Below are 21,181 nucleotides of genomic sequence, written 5' to 3' on the forward strand. Positions count from 1 at the left end.
TTTAAATATTATAACTGCGCAATTTGGCGACCACCGTGGTGCGATGGTAGCGTGCTCCGCCTACCACACCGTATGCCCTGGGTTCAAACCCCGGGCAAAGCAACATCAAAATTTTAGAAATAAGATTTTTCAATTAGAAGAAAATTTTTCTAAGCGGAGTCGCCCCTCGGCAGTGTTTGGCAAGCGCTCCGGGTGTATTTCTGCCATGAAAAGCTTTCACTGAAAACTCATCTGCCTTGCAGATGCCGTTCGGAGTCGGCATAAAACATGTGGGTCCCGTCCGGCCAATTTGTAGGGAAAATCAAGAGGAGCACGACGCAAAATTCATACTGACATCAAACATCATTTCATTGGTGACCACATTACCAAAGGAAATGTCAAATTAGAATATATTAACACTCAAAATCAAATAGCTGATGTATTTACGAAGTCCTTGGATTACAGAAGATTTACACAATTGTGTAGAAGTCTAAACTTATGTGATTGAGAGGGGGTGTTGTTTGTACTTGGTTTTTGTATACTTGTAATTTTATGTTATAGCAATCACATATCAGTTTGTTAAATATGTCAGACATTTTGTGAAAATTATAATTACAAAAATTTTTAACTAAGCTCCCGGCTACCTAGAGACTTGAAACTTGGCACTTAGTTAGAGGCCTGGTGACAATACTACTTATAGAAAACAAAGTTCCGCTAGATGGCGCGCTAGTCAAGATAAATGTAAATCGTTTAAAAACGGGGGGAATCTTGCGATCGATTTTCGAGTAACTTCCCGATGAGCTAGAGACATGAAACTTGGCCCGTATGTCAGAACCCGGTGACAATGTAATATTTTATCAAACAAATTCTGCTAGGTGGCGCATGGATCGAGATATTGAGAAAACTAGTTTTAAATTGGGAATCTTGCAATCGATTTTTAACTAACTTCCTGGATATATAGAGACTTGAAACCTGAAATATAGTTTAAAACTCGGTGACAGTGCAATGTTTGCTCAAAACATTTCAGCTACGTAACGCACAAGTCGAACTATTTATAAGATTAGCCCATACCTTCATGGCTAGCGCCTGAGTGTTGCTGGCGTTGTAGAGTTCCACCTCGTTGAAGGCCCAACTCAATGCACATCCTTGCATACTTTTAGGCGTACCCGACTTTCACGACGATTCTTTTACACTTTCAGGCATATGCGAATTTCACCACGATTTTCAGCTGTGCAAATTAAGTAGCTGACAAGCGATATGGAATTCTCTTGTTATGATGCGATGTGGAACTCTTTGTTTTCGCCAGTGTTGTTAGCGAAAATTCCACAAATTCTAGTAAATCTTGCTATTTTGAACAAATAAATAAAGATAAGAATTTTCACTTAGGAATTACTTAAATTACTAATCAAAGTAATTAAATTAAATTACATTTAGTACTAAAAAATTGAAAATAAAAAGATGATAAAAAAATTTTCAGGACTACCTTTATATAAATGGACCAAAAAATAGAAGGCAATTTCTCCTTTAATACAGACATAGTCTTGTTGAATTTTGACTAAAAACTTTAACAATAGCTCTTGTAAAAAAAATTTGGGATTTAAAATTATAAATGTAGAGTGCGTGTTTATATTTTAAATAATCAATTAGTTAATCCCAAGTACATGGTTTGCCTTAAATTGAAAGAGTGCGCTCCGCCTTTATAATTTTAAATCCCAAAATTCTTTTACAAGAGCTATTGTTAAAGTCTTTTAGTCAAAATTCAACAGGACTATGTCTGTATTAAAGGAAAAATTGCTCTTCTATTTTTTGGTCCATTTATATAAAGGTAGTCCTTAAAATTTTTTTATCATCTTTTTATTGATTAAAAGGTTGAAATATGGTAGATAAGAAAACTAACGACAAGTTGCGAGTGTCATAAGGCTACCGCTGTCGAAGGCTCCCATAGAGCTGACGAAGCCTCCCTGAAAGTGGTAGGTTTCGTCATATATTCTCGTGATAGTTTTCAGATTAAAAGGTTGAAAAAAGGTAGACAAGAAAACTAACGACAAGTTGAGAGTGTCATAAACATGCATAGAATCCATAAATATTAAAGAAAATATCTACTTTTTACTCCAGTTCCTCTAAAAATAGTATTGTGCCTTAATCTGTCGAAGCCTCCCCCTTTTATCCTACGTATTAAAAACGATTTATTTTCTAGATCCGACGCCAGCTCATCAAAATCTGATTGGAAAAATGTAATAGAGATGTGTAATGAATCCAGCAAGCACCTTCAAGAAAGCTTACGTCGTAATAAAATAACGAAAGTCAAGGAGATTAAACTGGTAATATAATGTAAAGCAAAATATTTTTGTTCTTAAAAATTTAATTTTTCGTTCTTTTCGAATAACATATTCTTGTTTCTTTCCTACTTTTTACTTTAAACTCTATACTTCCGCTTTCAGGATCTCATAAAAGCACATAGCGCGCTATAGTTTTTGGTTGTAATGTTAGATAATGATCATATCGTCGCTGAGCCATCAAAAAATTCCTTATTTATTTAAGAATTCATGAGCTTAACACCGGCTTATAATAATTAAATTTCAATTATTATGTTTTCTAAGAGAAACTTAAAAGAAAGAAACATTTACTGGCATATTGCGATGGAACCATTTCGAAAACCGCAAACGTAATCATCATCAGGCAATTTTGTAATGTTATCAAAGGTTTCACCGGGATTCGAACCGTGAATCACATGGTGAAACAGCAGTTGCCTTTAACCAATAGGCTATCCTGCTGGTAATTGTTTTCATAATTAATTCAGTTTTTCTCATTTCTACACTAACAACACAATTGAGGCATTTTGTCTCTATATTAATTTGTGTGCCATGTAGATTTGTTTTTGTAAAGTTCTTCTTCGTTGCGAATGAGAAGCTTTGTAAACTCGGGCTCAGTTTTACATATTTATGTATGTTTGTTTAATGGTATGTTCAGTTTATACTTATATTTAAGAATTCATGAGCTTAACACCGGCTTATAATAATTGAATTTCAATTATTATGTTTTCTAAGAGAAACTGAAAAGAAAGAAACATTTACTGGCATATTGCGATGGAACCATTTCGAAAACCGCCAACGTAATCATCATCAGGCAATTTTGTAATATTATCAAAGGTTTCACCGGTATTCGAACCGTGAATCACATGGTGAAACAGCAGTTGCCTTTAACCAATAGGCTATCCTGCTGGTAATTGTTTTCATGCTTTACTCAGTTTTTCTCATTTCTCATTAGAAAACATAATAATTGAAATTCAATTATTATAAGCCGGTGTTAAGCTCATGAATTCTTAAATATAAGTATAAACTGAACACACCATTAAACAAACATACAAATATGTAAAACTGAGCCCGAGTTTTCGAAGCTTCTCATTCGCAACGAAGAAGAACTTTACAAAAATAAATCTACATGGCACACAAATTAATATAGAGACAAAATGCCTCAATTGTGTTGTTAGTGTAGAAATGAGAAAAACTGAATTAAGTATGAAAGCAATTACCAGCAGGATAGCCTATTGGTTAAAGGCAACTGCTGTTTCACCATGTGATTCACGGTTCGAATTAAATTCAATTATTAAAATACTCTGTTATTTTTAAGAGCAATGAAATTAATTACTTTTGCGTCGTAAAAGTTTATTAAACCTGAAATGTAAACATTATCTTTGTTATATATAAGTGGAATGACTCTGCATATTTTTGAGAAAAAATAAAAATATTAATAAACCCATGCGCGCATACACACTGGCAAAGCCGGCATAACGGCATATATATAACCGCTGGACCAGGCCTTGCGTGATACTCTTTTTAGCCTAACAGCAGCTTTCCGTCAACCGCAGTGGGAGGAGGACTGTAATGTAGCGTTACAAAAGTACGACCCCTACTGTAACCCTTTTTCGCCTACGCCTGAGAGTATACATACATAGTATATTAACAGGTAGCCAACAGCAATAGTTACATACTAATGCATTCGAGTGGCATTTGGCGACAACAATAATATATATATAGCACGGCGACCCACAGTAAATGGCAATTCACTGAAGTGCCCAATTAGCAGTTCATTTCTGACCCGCATCATAACAGAAGCACATCATAAAGAGGCACTTCATTCCTCGCAGGTTAATCAGAGGAAGTGTTTGCTTTATTAAAAGCAGCCCAATCACTCCTCCTGACTAGCTGAGAGGAAGGGGTGCTGCCTTAGCACGGGTCACCCTTTGCTTGCGGGGACAACGGGTCGCGCCTTTATGGTTTTCTCGCCGTGTCCAAGATAAGTGAGGGGTGATCGCGGCCTTATGGCTACCCCTTCCCCTCAGCCAGGGCTCCAGCTGACCCGGTTCTACAGCTGCGTTGCGTGGTGCCTTCGGGCCCAGATCCTCCCCGCAGCCTACGAACCGGCAAGGACAGAGCTGGTGCACCGCTCCCTTGGCACCTTATTTTAGTGTGCGAACACGGGACGGACGATACTCAGCCAACACGCCAATCCCACTCCCAGAGGGAAAGGGGAGTGCCGCCACGGCACTGGTTACCCTTCGCTTGCGTGGGTCACGCATCGCGCCTTTATGATTTTCTCGTCCGTTTCCCGGCTAAGAGAGGGGGACTCGCTGTCTTTCGGCCAACCGACCCCTTCCCCTCAGTCTAGGCTCCGGCAGTAGAGTGATTCGTCGGCTAAAGAGGCTACCGCTGTGCCGTCGAGGTGCGCTTCCCCTCAACCCACGGATTGGCCTACGAACTTCCGGCGGGTACAAGTCTGCGTCCAGCCCTGCCTTCGCGCAGGCATGGAGGCGGTGGTGTCCAGCTAGCGAGTCGGCACTAGCTAACCAGCGAGTTAGACAATCTTACCACCGGAGTGGAAAGGTGCGCCGTCATGGAACGGGTCACCCTCAGCTTGCGGGGGCGATGGATTGCGCCTTTAAGGTTATCTCGTCTGTGCCTAAGCTAAGCGATAGGGGGCTCGCCTCCTTATGACCACCCGACCATTTCCCCTTCGCCCCGACTGCGGCCGTATACTGATTCACCAGCTAAAGGGGTTACCGCTGTGCCGCCAGGATCAGCCTACGGAGTTCCGGCTGGTACAAATCCGCACCCAGCCCTGCCGCGCCCGACGCCCTGTTGTTGCCATTGCTACCACCTCGCCGTTCGGCTGTTGCTTTGCCGATTGTTGTTGTTGTTGTAGCAGTGGTTCGTCCCATCCAATAGATCTGACCAATCACAAATTGTCATCAATTTCCTTTAACAGGAGTCCGAGAAAACTTGCTGTTCCAACAGGGGTGGACCATAATGAGAGAGGTGTTATAGACGTTGGTTCCACATCGCAATTGAAGATATGGTTGCTGTCATCTGGGGACACATTATATGTCGGGGTTGATTCTGGATAGGTAAGAGTTTAATCTGTTTCAGTATCCAGATCGAAGTTGGGTTAGAGTGACTCGCGTTTCCCAAGGGAGTGTGCGTTCCTCTTCCGCAAGTTTAGGGTATTGCTCTTTGAGCACTGGATTCACCGGGCAAATTCCTGACATAGAGGTCCGACGCCTGTTTATGGAGTTCACCAAGGACTTGCTTATGTTTTTTGGCTTCATACGGCTGTGTTCTCATGTGCCGTATTTCCTCATAGTGCTTACGGAGGTGACTCCTTAAGCCCCTGGGCGGTGCGGGCTCATCAACCAGAAGTTTTTTGGAATGCCCAGGTTTCTGGGTATTCAACAGGAACTGTTTGGTTAGCATTTCATTTCTTTCCCTTATTGGGAGTATTCTCGCCTCATTATGTAGATGGTGTTCTGGGGACATAAGGAGACAACTCATCGCGGTTCTAAAGGCAGTATTTTGGCAGGCCTGTAGCTTCTTCCAATGGGTAATCTTTATGCTTGGCGACCATATCGGGCGCGCGATTTAAACCGCACTTTATCTGGGTGCTAATGGTATTTCGTTCGCGCGGTGGTAGTGCTGTGTTGTTTTCTAAAGCCATGGTGATGAGGGGCTAGTGGCAAATTTGCCTTGAAATGGGGCAGAAAAGTGGCTTCAAGCGTTGTTGTTGTTGTTGTTGTAGCAATGCTTCGCACCACCAAACAGCCGCGACCGATCACAAATTGTCATCAATATCCTCTAACGGGATTCCAAGGAAACTTGCCGTTTCAACAGGGGTGGACCATAAGGAAAGGGGTGTTAGAGGCGTTGGTTCCGCATTACAATTAAAGAGATGATTGGTGTCATGTGGGGACACATTGCAAGCGGGGCATACATTTTGTATGTCGGGGTTGATTCTGGATAGGTAAGAGTTTAACCTGTTACAGTATCAAGATAGAAGTTGAGCTAGAGAGACTCGCGTTTCCCTGGGGAGTATGCGTTCCTCTTCCGCGAGTTTTGGATACTTTTCTTTAAATACTGGATTCACCGGGCAATTCCGGCATAAAGGTCCGACGCCTGTTTATGGAGTTCACCAAGGACCTGCTTGTGTTTTTTCGCTTCATACGGCTAGGTTCTCAGGTGCCGTATTTCCTCAAAATGTTTACGGAGATGACTCCTTAAGCCCTTATGCGGTGCTGGTTCATCAATCAGATGTCTGTTGGGATGCTCAGGTTTCTGGGTATTCAACAGGAACTGTTTGGTCAGCATCTCATTTCTCTCCCTGATGGGGAGTATTCTCGCCTCATTTTGCAGATGGTGTTCTGGGGACATAAGAAGACAGCCCGTGGCAATTCTGAGAGCAGTATTTTGGCAGGCCTGTAGCTTCTTCCAGTGGGTAATTTTTAGGCTAGGCGACCATATGGGTGGCGCGTAGCACGCAATCGGCTGGCTAATTGCTTTGTATGTAGTCATGAGCGTTTCTTTATCTTTTCCCCAGGTACTGCCAGCGAGGGATTTGAGGATTTTGTTACGGCTCTGAATTCTAGGAACAATTGCGGCTGCGTGCTGACCAAAATGTAGATCCTGATCAAACGTCACACCCAAGATTTTGGGGTGTTGGACAGTCGGTAGCGGAGTGCCATTGACGTGGATGTTCAAAATGGTCGACATTTGGGACGTCCATGTTATAAATAAGGTCGCGGAAGATTTAGTCGGTGATAATGCCAGGTTTCGCGAGGCGAAAAAACTGGAGAGATCAGGGAGGTAGCCGTTTATTTTATTGCATAGCTCATCGATCTTTGGGCCTGGGCCTGTGGCCATTATTGTGCAGTCATCGGCGTAGGAAACGGTGGTGAAGGTAGCTTAGATATGTAGAAATTAAACAAAAGTGGGGATAGGACACCACCCTGTGGCACCCCTTGTTTAATTCTCCTTGGTTTTGATGTTTCGTTTCTAAATTGCACCGATGCCCAGATAATTTGCGGTCCACCTTTTAAGACATGGGGAAGGGTAGACCCTTCCAGGTCTTGCAGTAACGAGCCATGGTTGACCGTATCAAAAGCTTTTGATAGGTCTAGCGCTACGAGTACTGTTCTTTGGTGGGGGTATTGATTTAAACCGCAATTTATCTGGGTGCTAATGGCATTTAACGCGGTGGTAGTGCTATGGAGTTTTCTGAAGCCATGCTGGTGAGAGGCTAGCTGTAAATTTGCATGGAAATAAGGGAGCAAAATGGCTTCAAGCGTCTTTCCTACTGGCGGACGATACGACTCTCCTATGTTAGCTGGTTTCCCAGGCTTTAGTAGCGGGACCACCTTGGCCATTTTCCATTTCTCGGGTATGACAAAGGTGGAAAGAGACAGGTTGAAGACATGCGCTAAATATTTGAAACCCTCTTTCCCTAGGCTTTTAAGCATCGGCATGGCTATGCCGTCTAGGCCCACTGCTTTGGATGGTTTAGCACGACCAATGGCGTCCTCAACCTCTTTAGCGGTGATGGTGATTGGTGACGCACTGAATTTGTGTTTATGTGCGTGTCTATTGGCTCTCCGTCTATCTTTGTCGACCGTAGGATTCATTATATATTGTCGGCAGAAAGCGCTCGCACATTTTTTCGTATCCGACAGCACTTTGTCGCCAAAGGCGATGGAAACTTAGTTTTTGTGCTTAGTCGGATTCGATAGGGACTTTACGGTGGACCAAAGTTTACCCACACCGATAGAGAGCTTACAACCTCTTAGGTGCTCCTCCCATTTCTCCCGCTTGTGTTCGTCCACAAGCAATCTGATGCGTTGGTTTATATCCCTTATTTGGGGGTCGCCTGGATCAAGCTGTCTTATAAGGTCACGCTCTCTCGCTAAGTTTGCGGCCTCCGCCGGGAACTGGGCCGGATTTTGGGAATTCTCTCGGCGGGAATGAAATGTGCCGAGGCGGATTCAATGACCTTACGGAAGGGACGCTCCCCTTGGCGGGCATCAGTCGGGATAGGGAGGGCAACAAAGCGGTTGTCTGTAAAAGATTTATATTCTTCCCACTTTCCTTTTTTGAAGTTTATGAAAGTGCGTTTTTCGGTGACGATGAAGCCGGCGGTACGCTCGAGCGAAATAAGTATAGGCAGGTGGTCGGATGCCAATGTTACCATCGGCTGCCAGTTGACGCAGTTTACGAGTTCTGCGCTCACGATTGAGATATCTGGCGAACTGTGACAGCTTCCTACCATACGTGTGGGGGCGTCTCCGTTTATTGTGCAGAACGTCGTTTCTTCTATTTGAACCGCCAACATCTCACCCCAACTACCCGCCCGCAAGTTTGAGTGCCATATATCGTGATGGGCATTGAAATCGCCTAAGATAATGCGATTGTTGCCAGTGAGTAAGGCTCTGATATTAGGGCGGTATCCACTGGGGCAAACGGTGGCAGGAGGGATGTAGATGTTGATGATTTCTAGGTTTGCATCGCCTGACCGGACAGATAGGCCTTGACGTTCTAAGACATTGTCCCTGGGGTCGATGCCAGGATAAATTTTTTATAATATTGCACAGAGTGGTGTATGATAAACGCGAGGCCGCCTCCATTTCCGCTCTCGCGGTCTTTCCTGTGGACATTATACCCAGAGCAGGTCTGCAATGCAGATCTAGCTGTGAGTTTAGTCTCTTGAATCGCAGCAATGCGGATGTTCTGCCGCTTCATGAAATCGACTATCTCCGTAATCTTCCCAGTTAGTTCATTACAGTTTAACTGCAGAATTCTGAAGTGCATAAGGGGAGACGCCGCCACTCTGGGGGTAAGTGACGGGTGACTACGCCTGGGTTGTGGAAGGCCAGGACGCAATTGCTGTTGTGGACCTGGGACTGGGCGTCCTTGGGCAAGCATTGGGGTACCCGGATGATTTGGGTTTGCGACCTGGCAACATGGCGCGATGAAACCCGTCAGGGGGTTGCCGTCGCGGAGACCAGAACATCTAGGAAAGTGGCACCACCCAAGGCAGGAGCTGCATTGGGCGGATGTCGCAAACATATATATTCTGTGCTGGCAAACGTTGCAAACGGAGGTAGGGACTAAGAGTCTGTTTCCCTGACCTACACGATTGCTGCCGGAAAAGAGGGGAGAAGAAGACGAGGGCAGGGGCTGATGCTCAGCATTGCTACCGACTCTACTACGGAGGTAGTAGTTATGAGTGGTAGCAGGTGCTTGAATTGTTGGCGCCGTGGGGCGCGAGCAGCAGCGGGTACTTGTTGTGGCTTGCTGAGCAGCGGGGCTGCTGCAAGGTAGTGGGGGGCGCTTAGGCGTAGACTACGGGACGACCTTGGGCGTGAACAGCAAGGAGCCACAAAAGATTTATAAAAGTTACGTGGATGTCGGGTTTTGGGATCAAGCCCAGAACAACCTGTCCGATGCAACCATCCCTTACACGAGACACACTGAACAGAGTATGACCGTCCTAAAAAGATTCTTTTCCGGCAGATGCAGCAAAACCATTTCTCAGGACCGGGGTCAGGATACGGACCCGGATTGGATTCGATGCCTTCCCGGAGTAAGAGAATATGGAGCAGTCCTGCTGCAAGGAGCTGCTGGGAGGATGACAATTTGTGGGAGGGACGCAACAAATTAAATGGGGTCACACTGAAATGGCAGTCCTTGGTCGGGAAAAATCCCGAGTCGCTCCGGTACATAGAACCGACTGCCTTGGGAAGCGTCTTAGCTACTGGCGATAGGAGAGATATCGGGCGATATTATTCTCCTATGTTAGCTGGTTCCCAGGCTTTAGTAGCGGGCCCACCTTGGCCATTTTCCATTTTTTTCGGGAATGACAAAGGTGAAAAGAGACAGGTTGAAGACATGTGCTAAATATTTAAAACCCTCATTTCCTAGGCTTTTAAGCATCAGCATGGCTATGCCGTCAGGGCATAGATGGTTTAGCTTGACTGATAGCATCCTCCACCTCTTTGGCGGTGACGGTAAGTGGGGACGCGCTGAATTTATGTTTGTGCGCGTGTCTGTTGGCCCTCCGTCTAGCTTTGTCAACCATAGAATGCATTAAATATTATCGGCAAAAGGCGCTCGCGCATTTTTTCGCATCCGACAGCACTTTATCACCAAAGGTGCTTGGATGAATTCCATAGGGACTTTACGTTGGCCCAAAACTTACCCACACCGGCAGAGAGGTTATAGCTTTTTGGATGCTCCTCCCATTTCGCCCGCTTTTGTTCATCCACAAGCAATCTGATGTGTTGGTTTATATCCCTTATTTGGGGGTCGCCGGGATCGAGCTGTCTTATAAGGTCACGTTCTCTCGCTAAATTCTTCCGGCGGGAATTAAGCAAGCCGTGGCTGATTCAATGACCTTGCGGAGAGCGCGTTCCCTTTAGAGAGCATCAGTCATGATAGAGAGAGCAGCAAAGCGGCTGTCTGTAAAGGATTTATATTCTTCCCATTTTCCTTTTTTAAAGTTTTTGAAAGTGCGTTTTTCAGAGACTAGGAAGTCGGCGGTACACTCGAGCGAGATGAGTATTGGCAGGTGGTCGGATGCCAATGTTACGATCGGCTTCCAGTTGACGCAGTTTACGAGTGCTGCAATCACGATTAATATATCTGGCGAACTGTGACAGCCTCCTATAATACGAATGGTGCCGTCTCCGTTTATTGTGCAGAACGTCGTTTCTTCTATTTGATCCGCCAACATCTCACCTCTCCTGTCCGCCGTTTGAATGCCATAGGTCGAGATGGGCATTGAAATCGTCTAAGATAATGCGATTGTGGCCAGTGAGTAACGCACTAATATTAGGGCGGTATCCACTGGGGCAGCAGGTGGCAGGAGGAGTGTAGATGTTGATGACGATGTTGTCCCTGCGGCCGATGTCGGGATCAAATATATGGTATTGCATTGAGTGGTATATGATAAACACGAGACCGCCTCCATTCCCGCTCTCGCGATCTTTTCTGTGGGCATTATACCCAGAAAAGGGCTGCAGGGCAGATCTTGCTGTGAGTTTAGTCTCTTGAATCGCAGCAGTGCGGATGTTGTGCCGCTTTATGAAATAAACTACCTCCGTGATCTTACCAGTTAATCCATTACAGTTTAACTGCAGAATTCTGAAGTGCAACGGGGGAGACGTCGTCACTCTAGGAGTAAGTGACGGATGACTACGCCTGGGTTGTGAGAGGCTAGGACGCAATTGCTCTTGTTGCCCTGGGACTGTTCGTCCCTGGGTAAGCATTGGGATATTTGGGTTTGCGACCTGACAACACGGCGCAATGAAGTCCGTTGGGGGGTTTCCGTCGCGAAGACCAGAACATCTAGGAAAGTGGCACCGACCGCGGCATGAGCTGCATTGGGCGGAAGTCGCAAACATATATATTCTGTGCAAAAAGTGGTAGGGAATAATCGTCTGTTTCCCTGACCAACACGATTGCTGCCGGAAAAGAAGGGGGAAGAAGACAGGGGCAGGGGCTGATATACGGCATTTCATTGCCACTTTACTACCGAGTGTGTAGTTATAAGTAGGAGCGGCCGTATGAGGTGGAGGTGTGGAGGTACTATAGGGCGCGAGCAGCTGGGGAACTAGTAGTGGCTTGCTGAGCAGCGGAGCTGCTTGAATGTAGAGGGGGGTGCTAAGGCTCAGACTACGGGACGCCCTTGTGCGTGAACAGCAGGGAGCCACAAAAGATTTATAGAAATTACGGGGACGTCGGGTTTTAGGGTATAGCCCTGAACAACCTGTCCGATGCAACCATCCCAACGAGACACACTGACAAGAGTATGACCGTCCTAAAAAGATTCTTTTCCGGCAAACGCAGCAAACCCATTTCTCAGGTCCGTGGTCAGGAGACGGACCCGGATTGGGTTCGATACCTGCCCGGAGCAGGAGAGTATGGAGCAGTCCCGCTGCGAGGAGCTGCTGGAGGGATGACAATTTGTGGGAAGGACATAACGAATTATATGGGGTTAAACTGAAATGTCAGTGCTTGGTCGGGAAAAATCCCGAGTCGCTCCAGTACATAGAACCAACTGCCTTGGGAAGCGAAGCCGATTCGCCGCTGCTGCTATTGGCTGATCCCCTAACAGCTACCTGCCAAGGAAAACGTCCGACCCCGCCCGTCCACATACTCCGTCCGTCGCGCTGTTACGTTAAGCCATATCTCTCCCACCACTGTTTTGGTACGGAAAGCTGCTGCTCTCTCAACCCTTCAAGCCGTGTGTGTGTGTGTATTCGTCATTAGCACGTACATATTGTGTTCTTAGTAAGTGGGGGTTTGTGGGACCTCTACTCTACCTTGGATTGACTGAGTGCTACCTCAGCCTTCGAAAAAACCTACCTCATAAATGACGCCCGAGCAGGAACCCTCCTCTGCAGATGACAGTGAAAAAACAAACACAACAACCACCAACACTGCCAGGGCGGGTTCGACGAACACACCATCCGAAACAACAAACACACCGGTTCGCAAAGGTACGACGTTGGATACGGACTCTCTCAACTGGATCGACGTTCTCAAGAAAGAGAGGCTGATAAAGGAGTGCAAAAAACATAGGATCGACGTGGAAGGACACACCGTCGCAGATCTACGCCACGCTCTGTGCGCCACGTATGTGCGATCAAAGCGTACACGAAAATCTAGTGAAGATCTGCTGAAGGAGTTGGAGAGGGAAATAAAAGAGGATGAAGGAAAACCAACCAAACTACCAACACCGACATTAAACGTTATGGATATCACCCCAACACCACCGACCAAGTCAATTCCCACCATCCAGGTACAAAGTCCCCACTCGCATGCGCATGACAGAAAACGCGCACCACCAAAACGAGACGAAATGAGCGAAATTGAGCTAATGAATACCGTACGTCGCTGGGATTTGCATTTTTCGGGAGAGGAGTCGCTGCATGAATTTCTTGAGAGGATACAGGAGCTCGCCGAATGTTACCGCTTGCCCGTTGACCGGCTCCTCTCATCTCTGCCGGAACTTCTACGTGGCAAAGCACTCCAATGGTACCGCATCCGTAAACAAAAAATCAACCAATGGAGCGATTTCCGAACGGAAGTGCAGAATTTTTTTCTGCCTAAGCGTCACATTCGACATTTAGAAGAGGCCGTCCGACAACACAGGCAACTAGGCCGTGAAAAGGCCAAGGATTACATCCTCGCATTGGAAACGCTGATCCGCCAGCACCCGACAATGTGTAAAGAAAACAACCTCGAACGGATCTACGATGGCCTACGCGTGGAATACCACCTCTTCATCAAGCGCAGCGAGCTTAAGACGATCGACGAGCTCCTGGAACTAACGGAGTAGTATGGGCTGCTGAAAAGCGAGGAAGCGAAACAGGGCAAATGTGGTCCACAGCCTGTATCATCTCCAAATGGAGTACGATAGCAAGGAGTGCTGCTGGCGCTGCAAAGAACGCGGACGTCGCCGCTACCAATGCAGGGGCCTCTGGAGAATGTTCTGCTCCAGGTGTGGGAAAGAAAGCATCCTCTCCAGGGAATGCCCATACCCCCGACCAACCAATCCACCGATAATAACACAGCCAGGCCGCCGTCAAACTATATGAGGGGAAGCCGTCAAGCATTATTTGTTCAGCCACCGAAGTCAATGAAAACATCAGCCTGCGATCCCACTGCCGAAATGCAAGTGGACGGCCATCTCTGCATACCAATAACCATCGAGGGCATGAGCGTGCGCGCGCTAGTGGACACTAGCGCCACCCTATCATACGTTGATGAGTCAGTACGGAGAGGAACAATATCAAACCACGTCTTAATAAGCGGAGCGTGCAACTGACCGACCAGACGTGTGTCTATAGCTCGGAACTCCTACCCAGCGAGGATTATGTATCACGGATGAACGACTTACACAATGATGTCCATCATCCCGAACCTGGCAGAAAGGGTGATCTTAGGAATGGACTTTCTACGGGAAAGGGGAATCGCCCTCACGCTTGACGGCCAGCCGTTAAAAGCCACCGGAGATCAGCCGAGCTAGACACACTATCAGCAATGACTAGCCGGAAACACGTGAGCAATGGCCGAAATTCGCAGCAGGAGACTTTTTCGCGCACCACCAGAAGCGATTTGGCGAAACCGTTGGCCCAAGTACCGGAGCTGAACACTCGATCATCAACAATCATAACCGTCCGCTGAAGCAACGCTTCGTAATCCGTAATCCGGCTATGGGAAATAGTAACGGCCGACTTCGTTGGACCCCTATCGCGTCCCAATCAAAGAAAAACTTACCTCCTCATCATGGTGGACAAATTCTACAAGAGGGTGGCGTTAATCCCCGTGCGCCAAGCAATAACGGCAAGCGTGCTCAAATGCTACAAGAAAGGGGTCATATACCGACTTGGTTATCCGAAAACCTTCCTCACCGACAATGTGAAGCAGTTCGGCGGAAAAGCGTTAGCACCGTTCCTGAGCGCCCACCGCACATGGGATCAGGAGACTCCATAAATCGCATTTGCAGTAAATATGGTCTGCAAAGAGTGAACAAAAGCATCTTCAGCAGACATAAACTTTGGCGAAATAAAGCGTCGTCAGAGCGGGTGCACACGGAGGGAGCAGTACCAGGGGCCAGCCAACCGAAGGAAAATTCAAAAAGGTATATTTTACCAGATACCTGATGGTCATGATGAAATCACAACCCGAGGAAGATGGGAACAACGAAGAAGAAGATTGATCCCCAGATATTTATTAAATTAAATTATTAAAATACTCTGTTAGTTTTAAGAACAATGAAATTGTAATTATTTTTGCGTTGTAAAAATTTATTAAACCTGAAATGTAAACATTACCTTTGTTAGATATAAGTGGAATGACTCTACATATTTTTGAGAAAAAATAAAAATATTAATAAAACGATGTTCGAATACACACCGGCAAAGCCGGCATAACGGCATACATATAACCGCTAGGCCAGGCCTGGCGTGATACTCTTTTTCCCCTCAGCAGCTTTCCGTCAACCGTAGTGGGAGGAGGACTGTAATGTAGCGTTACAAAAGTACAACCCCCACTGGAACCCTTTTTCGCCTACGCCTGAGAGTATACATACATAGTATATTAACAGGTAGCCAACAGCAATAGTTACATTCCAATGCATTCGAGTGGCATTTGGCGACAACAATAATATATATATAGCACGGCGACCCACAGTAAATGGAAATTCACTGAAGTGCCCAATTAGCGTTTCATTTCTGGCTCGCATCATAACAGAAGCAGTATAAAAGTAATGAATTTGCTGTTGGCACTTCATTCCTCGCAGGTTAGTCAGAGGAAGTGGCTGCTTTATTAAAAGCAGCCCAATGACTCCTCCTGACTAGCTGAGTGGAAGGGGTGTTGCCTTATCACGAGTCACCCTTTGTTTGCGGGGACAACGTGTCGCGCCTTTATGGTATCTCGCGCGTGTCCAAGCTAAGTGAGGCAGGCTCACCGCCTTATGGCTACCCCACCCATTCCTCTCAGCCAAGGCTCCAGCCGACCCGGTTCTACAGCTGCGTAGCGTGATGCCTTCGGGCCCAGATCCTCCCCGCAGTCTACGAACCGGCAAGGACAGAGCTGGTGCACCGCTCCCCGGCACCTTACTTTAGTGTGCGAATACGGGACGGGCGATGCTCAGCCAACGAGGCAATCCCACTCCCATAGGGAAAGGGGAGTGTCGCCACGGCCCTGGTCACTCTTCGCTTGCGTGGTTCACGGATCGAGCATTTAAGGTTTTCTCGTCCGTGTCCCGGCTAAGAGAGTGGGGGCTCGCCGCTGTTCTGCCAACCGACCCCTTCCCCTCAGTCCTGGCTCCGGCAGTATAGTGATTCGTCGGCTAAAGGGCTACCGCTGTGCCGTCAAAGTGCACTTCCCCTCAGCCCACGGATCGTCCTACGAAGTTCCGGCGGGTACATCTCTGCGTCCAGCCCTGCCTTCGCGCAGGCATGGAGGCGGTGGTGTCCAGCTAGCGAGTCAGCACTATCTAACCAGCGAGTGAGCCAATGTTACCACCGGGGTGGAAAAGGGCGCCGCACAGTGGACCGAAATTGAAAAGTTGGGACTTAGGACTTTAAATGTACATTTTTGTATTCTGTGATCTTTTTCCATAATTTATTGTTATATAACATTTTTTCGTAAAACCTAATTTAAAAAAGTTATGACACTTTTAGTAACCGGGTTTCATATCGACATACCCTAACGAGCATATGTGTACATCTAGGTATTTTTTCCAATTTCCAGCTATTTTGGCTTCACTAAAATAATTTTTACTAATTCTCAATAAAAATATGTATCAAGGTCTAACCCGGAAGCTTTCAATTTTATTTTAAAATCAAAGTGACGCTTAGTTTTACTTGCTATAAAAAAGACTACAAAGAGAGCCATGAAACAAAAGTTGAAAAAATTATTGAAGTTTTTGGGCATTTAGTTTTTGGAAGTGGAAGCAAAAGTAAGCAGTGCGCGTCAAACTAACTTAAATTGCAATAAAGGATCCTAATCCTGCGACATATATTTTTTTGCTATAAACGATATTTTTAACAAATCAAGTAATAGATTGTTGTTCAAATTCAGAGAATCAATTAACTTACTATCTACGACTCGCTGGTTTCGAAATGGATTGTGATTTGTGACAAATTCTGATTTATTTGAAAAATTTAAAGAATGTGGCAATATTAAAAACTATATATTTTTATACAATTTTATTAAATCCAATGTTTTGATACATCTTAATGGTAAAAATTTGAACAGTTTAAAAGCCTTTTGCTTAAAATACTGCTTCAGTCTGCATAGAAAGTGGAAAAAATCAGGATCCAAAGATCAAGTGTTTAAAAATACAGTGAATGGTTACAGAAGCAAGTAGCTTGGCCAGGTTATATAAAAATATCCACCGATGAATCCAGTTTACCCAGCACATCTACTAACCTTTTGACTACAAAAAAATCTATAGGAACCTCCACTAATATAGCTCCTCGAAAACCTTTCAAAAAATTAGGTAACAAACAAAAAAGAGACGCATTGAAATGCTCTCCAATAGTTATTCAAATGATAAAACATATGATATACGCGAAATGTCGCGCAGTTAAAAGCAGCAGGAAATAAGAGTGTCTAAGAAATAACTGAACACTTAATTAAAAATCCTCAAGATGTAGATAAAGTAAACAATTTACTTTTCCAAAACAAAAAACAGGTCTCATTTTCATCGGATGAAGCTTTGGGCTTAGCTTTATCACTGAAGTTGACTAAATTTTAGTACACGGAGCTTCAATAATAGAGCATTTTGGTTCCATTCCTATTGGAAAGTTGTCCGAAGAAGCCGCTGAATCCAGAAATAAAGATTTTAGAGCATATCATCGAGACTATGCAAGAAAAATTAGCCGCAAAGCCACAAACGAGGACATTTTAAATAATTTGTTAGTTACTTCTGACCTATTTATTTCATCGAAGATATCGAAATTACCTAGTAAGCATGAGGAAATATCCGAAGAAGTGAAATCTCTACTACTCCCACCGCAAAACCTCGACTATGATACAGAAAACTAAATATTTTAGTTTCTCAATTTTAATTGGGTACGAATATACATACTGCATATGAAACGAAACATTTACGTAAAATAATAAAAATTGTTTTTTTTTAGTTTGTTTTGTTTTGTATATTTGGAGATTTCATGGACTATTGACCGATCGAATAATTTTTGCTTTTATCTACTTGGTAACGAACAATAAACACAATACTTAGCCCGTGTGCTAATTTCCAGCAACCGATTTCACTAAGTCCGTTTAAAATAAAACTCTTAGTATTTTCTGCTGATTTTAAACTCTTTATTGATTTACCGACGGTAATATCGCGTCGGTATGCTGTGACGGACTTTTCCTTGTGCCGGGGTATGCTCAGTCCGTCCAGGATTCCTGTGGAATTAGAGAAGAATCCCTATCGTCTCCTTTTAAAGAGAAAGATCCCGTTTTGTTGTTAAAAAGAAACGTTATAAACTCTTTATTCCGAAATATTCAAACTACCCTTAAAGCTATGGCGACGGAGGTGGGAAACCACCGTCGGTTCTACGCCGATGGGGTTGGGAGAACCCCCACCGGGACTACGCTTAAACTAAAAATCTCAGACTACTTCGTAAAGAAAGTGGAGGTGGAGAACCACCACTTCCTCCCAGTCGGTGGAGTTGGTAAAACCCCCACCGAGTATATAGCTTAAGAATACCCTGCTCTTTCTGAAGGTTGCGGAGGTGGAAAAACCACCACAATCCCTCTAACGATGGGGTTGGAAAAACCCCCAAAGTTGCTAAAATAAAGAACTCGTGAGATGGAAAAATCCCAGGAGTCCCATTCACCGCTAAACAAGGCGTTAGCAGGCTACTATACCTAGCTTGCTACTGTCTCAATTCGCGAAATTTGTCGCCCTTTTATACTTATCCACGCGCAGGTGGACAGTTATCCTACAACAATAAATTTTACTTATTATATGTATTTACTTAAGGTATCTTACATTTAACTGTATTATTCTACCCATATCTCGCATTATAAGTATTTATCTCCAAATTGCGTATGTAAAAATGCCTCTTGTACTGCTCCCCCTAACATGTGAGTTCGTTGGTACGCATCTCCAGTTAGCTAGCATAGTTATTTTTGTTTTCCCTCTGCTGCTTGCTTATTGGGTCTTGTTGTCGACGAGTTGGTTGCCCTTCGTAGGTAACTTGTGTCTAGTACCCACGCTGTGTTGTTGGTATGGCTAACGTGACCGCTTCCTAGTACATTGCATTTTTTCGTTTCTCTTTGTGCGATGTCCGCCCCGACGGTTCGCTTTAATGCCTGCTGTGCTTGGTCGCAATGGCTTGGTATACGTATGTTTGTATGTTTTTGGTGTTCTTCCAATGGGAGCTTATGTGTGTTGCTTATTGCATTGCTGTATTCCCAGCATTATTTAAAATTCCAGCCGGTTATGGGTTATCTGTGGAAATTATAATGTTCAACCAAAATATTTACCGTATGCGGGCAGAGACAATTATTTAAACGAAGAAATTAGATGTTGTCATGAATGTTTGCATGTATATTAGGGTAATTCAAAAATGATTATTTTGTATGTGTAAATTTAATTCATATAATTCAGTTTTGTACATTTTACATGCTATATGTATAAATTCATTATAATTCAAGTAGGATTTATACACGTTTTAATGAGTTTTGATAAATATTTGTAGGTTCGAATGTGTGGGCTCCAAAGCCGGTGGATTTGGGTCCTCACACTCTCCCCTCACCTGCCGTAAGCAGGGTTACCGTTACCAGGCCGGTCCTACTGCTGCGGAATGATGATGTACCAATATACGAATGTAAATTCAAAGTTATACGTATATGTACATTAGGGTATTTCAAAAAAATTATGTCGGTAAATTTGAATATTGTAAAATTTGAAAAAATGTGGTTTTGCGTGTGTGGCCCCAAGGCCGATGGATTTGGGTCCTCACGCTCTCTCCTCACCTGCCGTAATGTGACTAACTGTCACTATTGTAAAATTCAATTTCTCGTAGCGGTCAATACTTGCGTTATTTATAGGGTAATCTCTCGCGATCTGGGTCTTGTTCTAAAATGAAATGTTATGCAGAATTCCGTCACCAGGTTATAGCATTGGCTGGCTATGTGGTTGACGTAGTTCATCGTCGTCAGGATCCCGTTGTCTAGGGTTGGGGCTTGCGCTCGTGCTGTGTGCCACCCACTCCGGTCTTCATCTACCACCTGTTGGTTGTTGATTATGTCTGCGTGTTCGATTCCGAAACCATTTGCACCTGAATTGGCGAGTGCTAGTGAAGCACACGTCGCTACCGTGCTGTAATCCGTCTGATCTTCTTCCGTGACCTGGACTGTTTGCGCGCGTGGCGTTGCTCTTACTACGGCCAGTTGCTCTGTGTGTTCCTCGGTGGATATCTCGGTGGAATGTTGGTTCGAGTTTCTACTACACGATGCTGATGATGGTGCGCGTTGTGTTGTTGCTATCGTCGTCGGTCGTCTCGTTTGTTCCCCGATGGGAACTTCGGTGAAGCCCCCATTCGGGGCTTGGCGGGGCGCTTTTGACTTACCACGTTCGCGGGGTGAACGTGATCTTCTTTCTGTTTCTGGACTTGCTTCTTCTTCGACTGTCGCTTGATGGTATGCTTTTAGCTCGCTTATGTGTGCCGTCCTCCTTTTGCCGTTATGCACCTTGTCTAGCTCGACGATTACGGGCGATACGAAGTTCGTTACACGATGAGGCCCACTGTATCTTGGTGCTAACTTTGCTGCGAAATTGTCCACTGCCTTGGACAGCTGATGCTCTTTTACTAGTACCAATTCGCCCACCGCCGGTTGCCATTGCCTCCTACGTAAATTATAATGCCTTGCCTGCTCCGCTGATGCTTGCTGTTGTCTACGACGTGCCATCTGATATAACTCTCGCATTTTCGCCATCTTTTCACTGAGAGCCACCTTCTCCTCGCCTGTGCCAAGTGTTTGCTCATCGTAGAGGGCGTTGGGGATCCTCGGTTCCCTACCCTGTACCACGAATGCTGGACTGTAGCCTGTTGACTCGCATACGCTCGTATTCAGTGCTAGTGTCATCTCTGGCAACAACTCATCCCATGTCTTATGCTCCTTCCCAGTGAATTGTGCTATCATCCTCTTGATGTTACGATTCGCTCTCTCCGTCGGGTTCTCTTGCGGTGTGTACGGTGCCGTTAGCTGGTGCTTTGTGCCGGCTTCTTGTAAAAACTTCTTGAAATTCCTGCTTGTGAACTGTGCTCCATTGTCTGTGATTAGAATTTTTGGCGCGCCAAATCGGGCCAAAATCCTCTCCCTCATACCTCTGATCACATTCTCCGTCG

General features: G+C 45.0%; 1 protein-coding gene across 3 annotated transcripts in view; it reads left to right on the plus strand.

The window, feature by feature from the left end:
- SREBP (Sterol regulatory element binding protein) overlaps positions 1-21,181 on the plus strand; it is an 801,341-nt gene that overhangs the window by 492,595 nt on the left and 287,565 nt on the right. For all 3 annotated transcript variants that reach the window (XM_067756908.1, XM_067756907.1, XM_067756909.1), the window contains exon 7: positions 2,177-2,300. In XM_067756908.1, the coding sequence (XP_067613009.1) occupies positions 2,177-2,300 (124 nt within the window). The remainder of the gene's footprint in view (positions 1-2,176; positions 2,301-21,181) is intronic.

Source organism: Eurosta solidaginis, chromosome 5 (assembly GCF_040869045.1).
Source record: "Eurosta solidaginis isolate ZX-2024a chromosome 5, ASM4086904v1, whole genome shotgun sequence".
Lineage (NCBI taxonomy): Eukaryota > Metazoa > Arthropoda > Insecta > Diptera > Tephritidae > Eurosta > Eurosta solidaginis.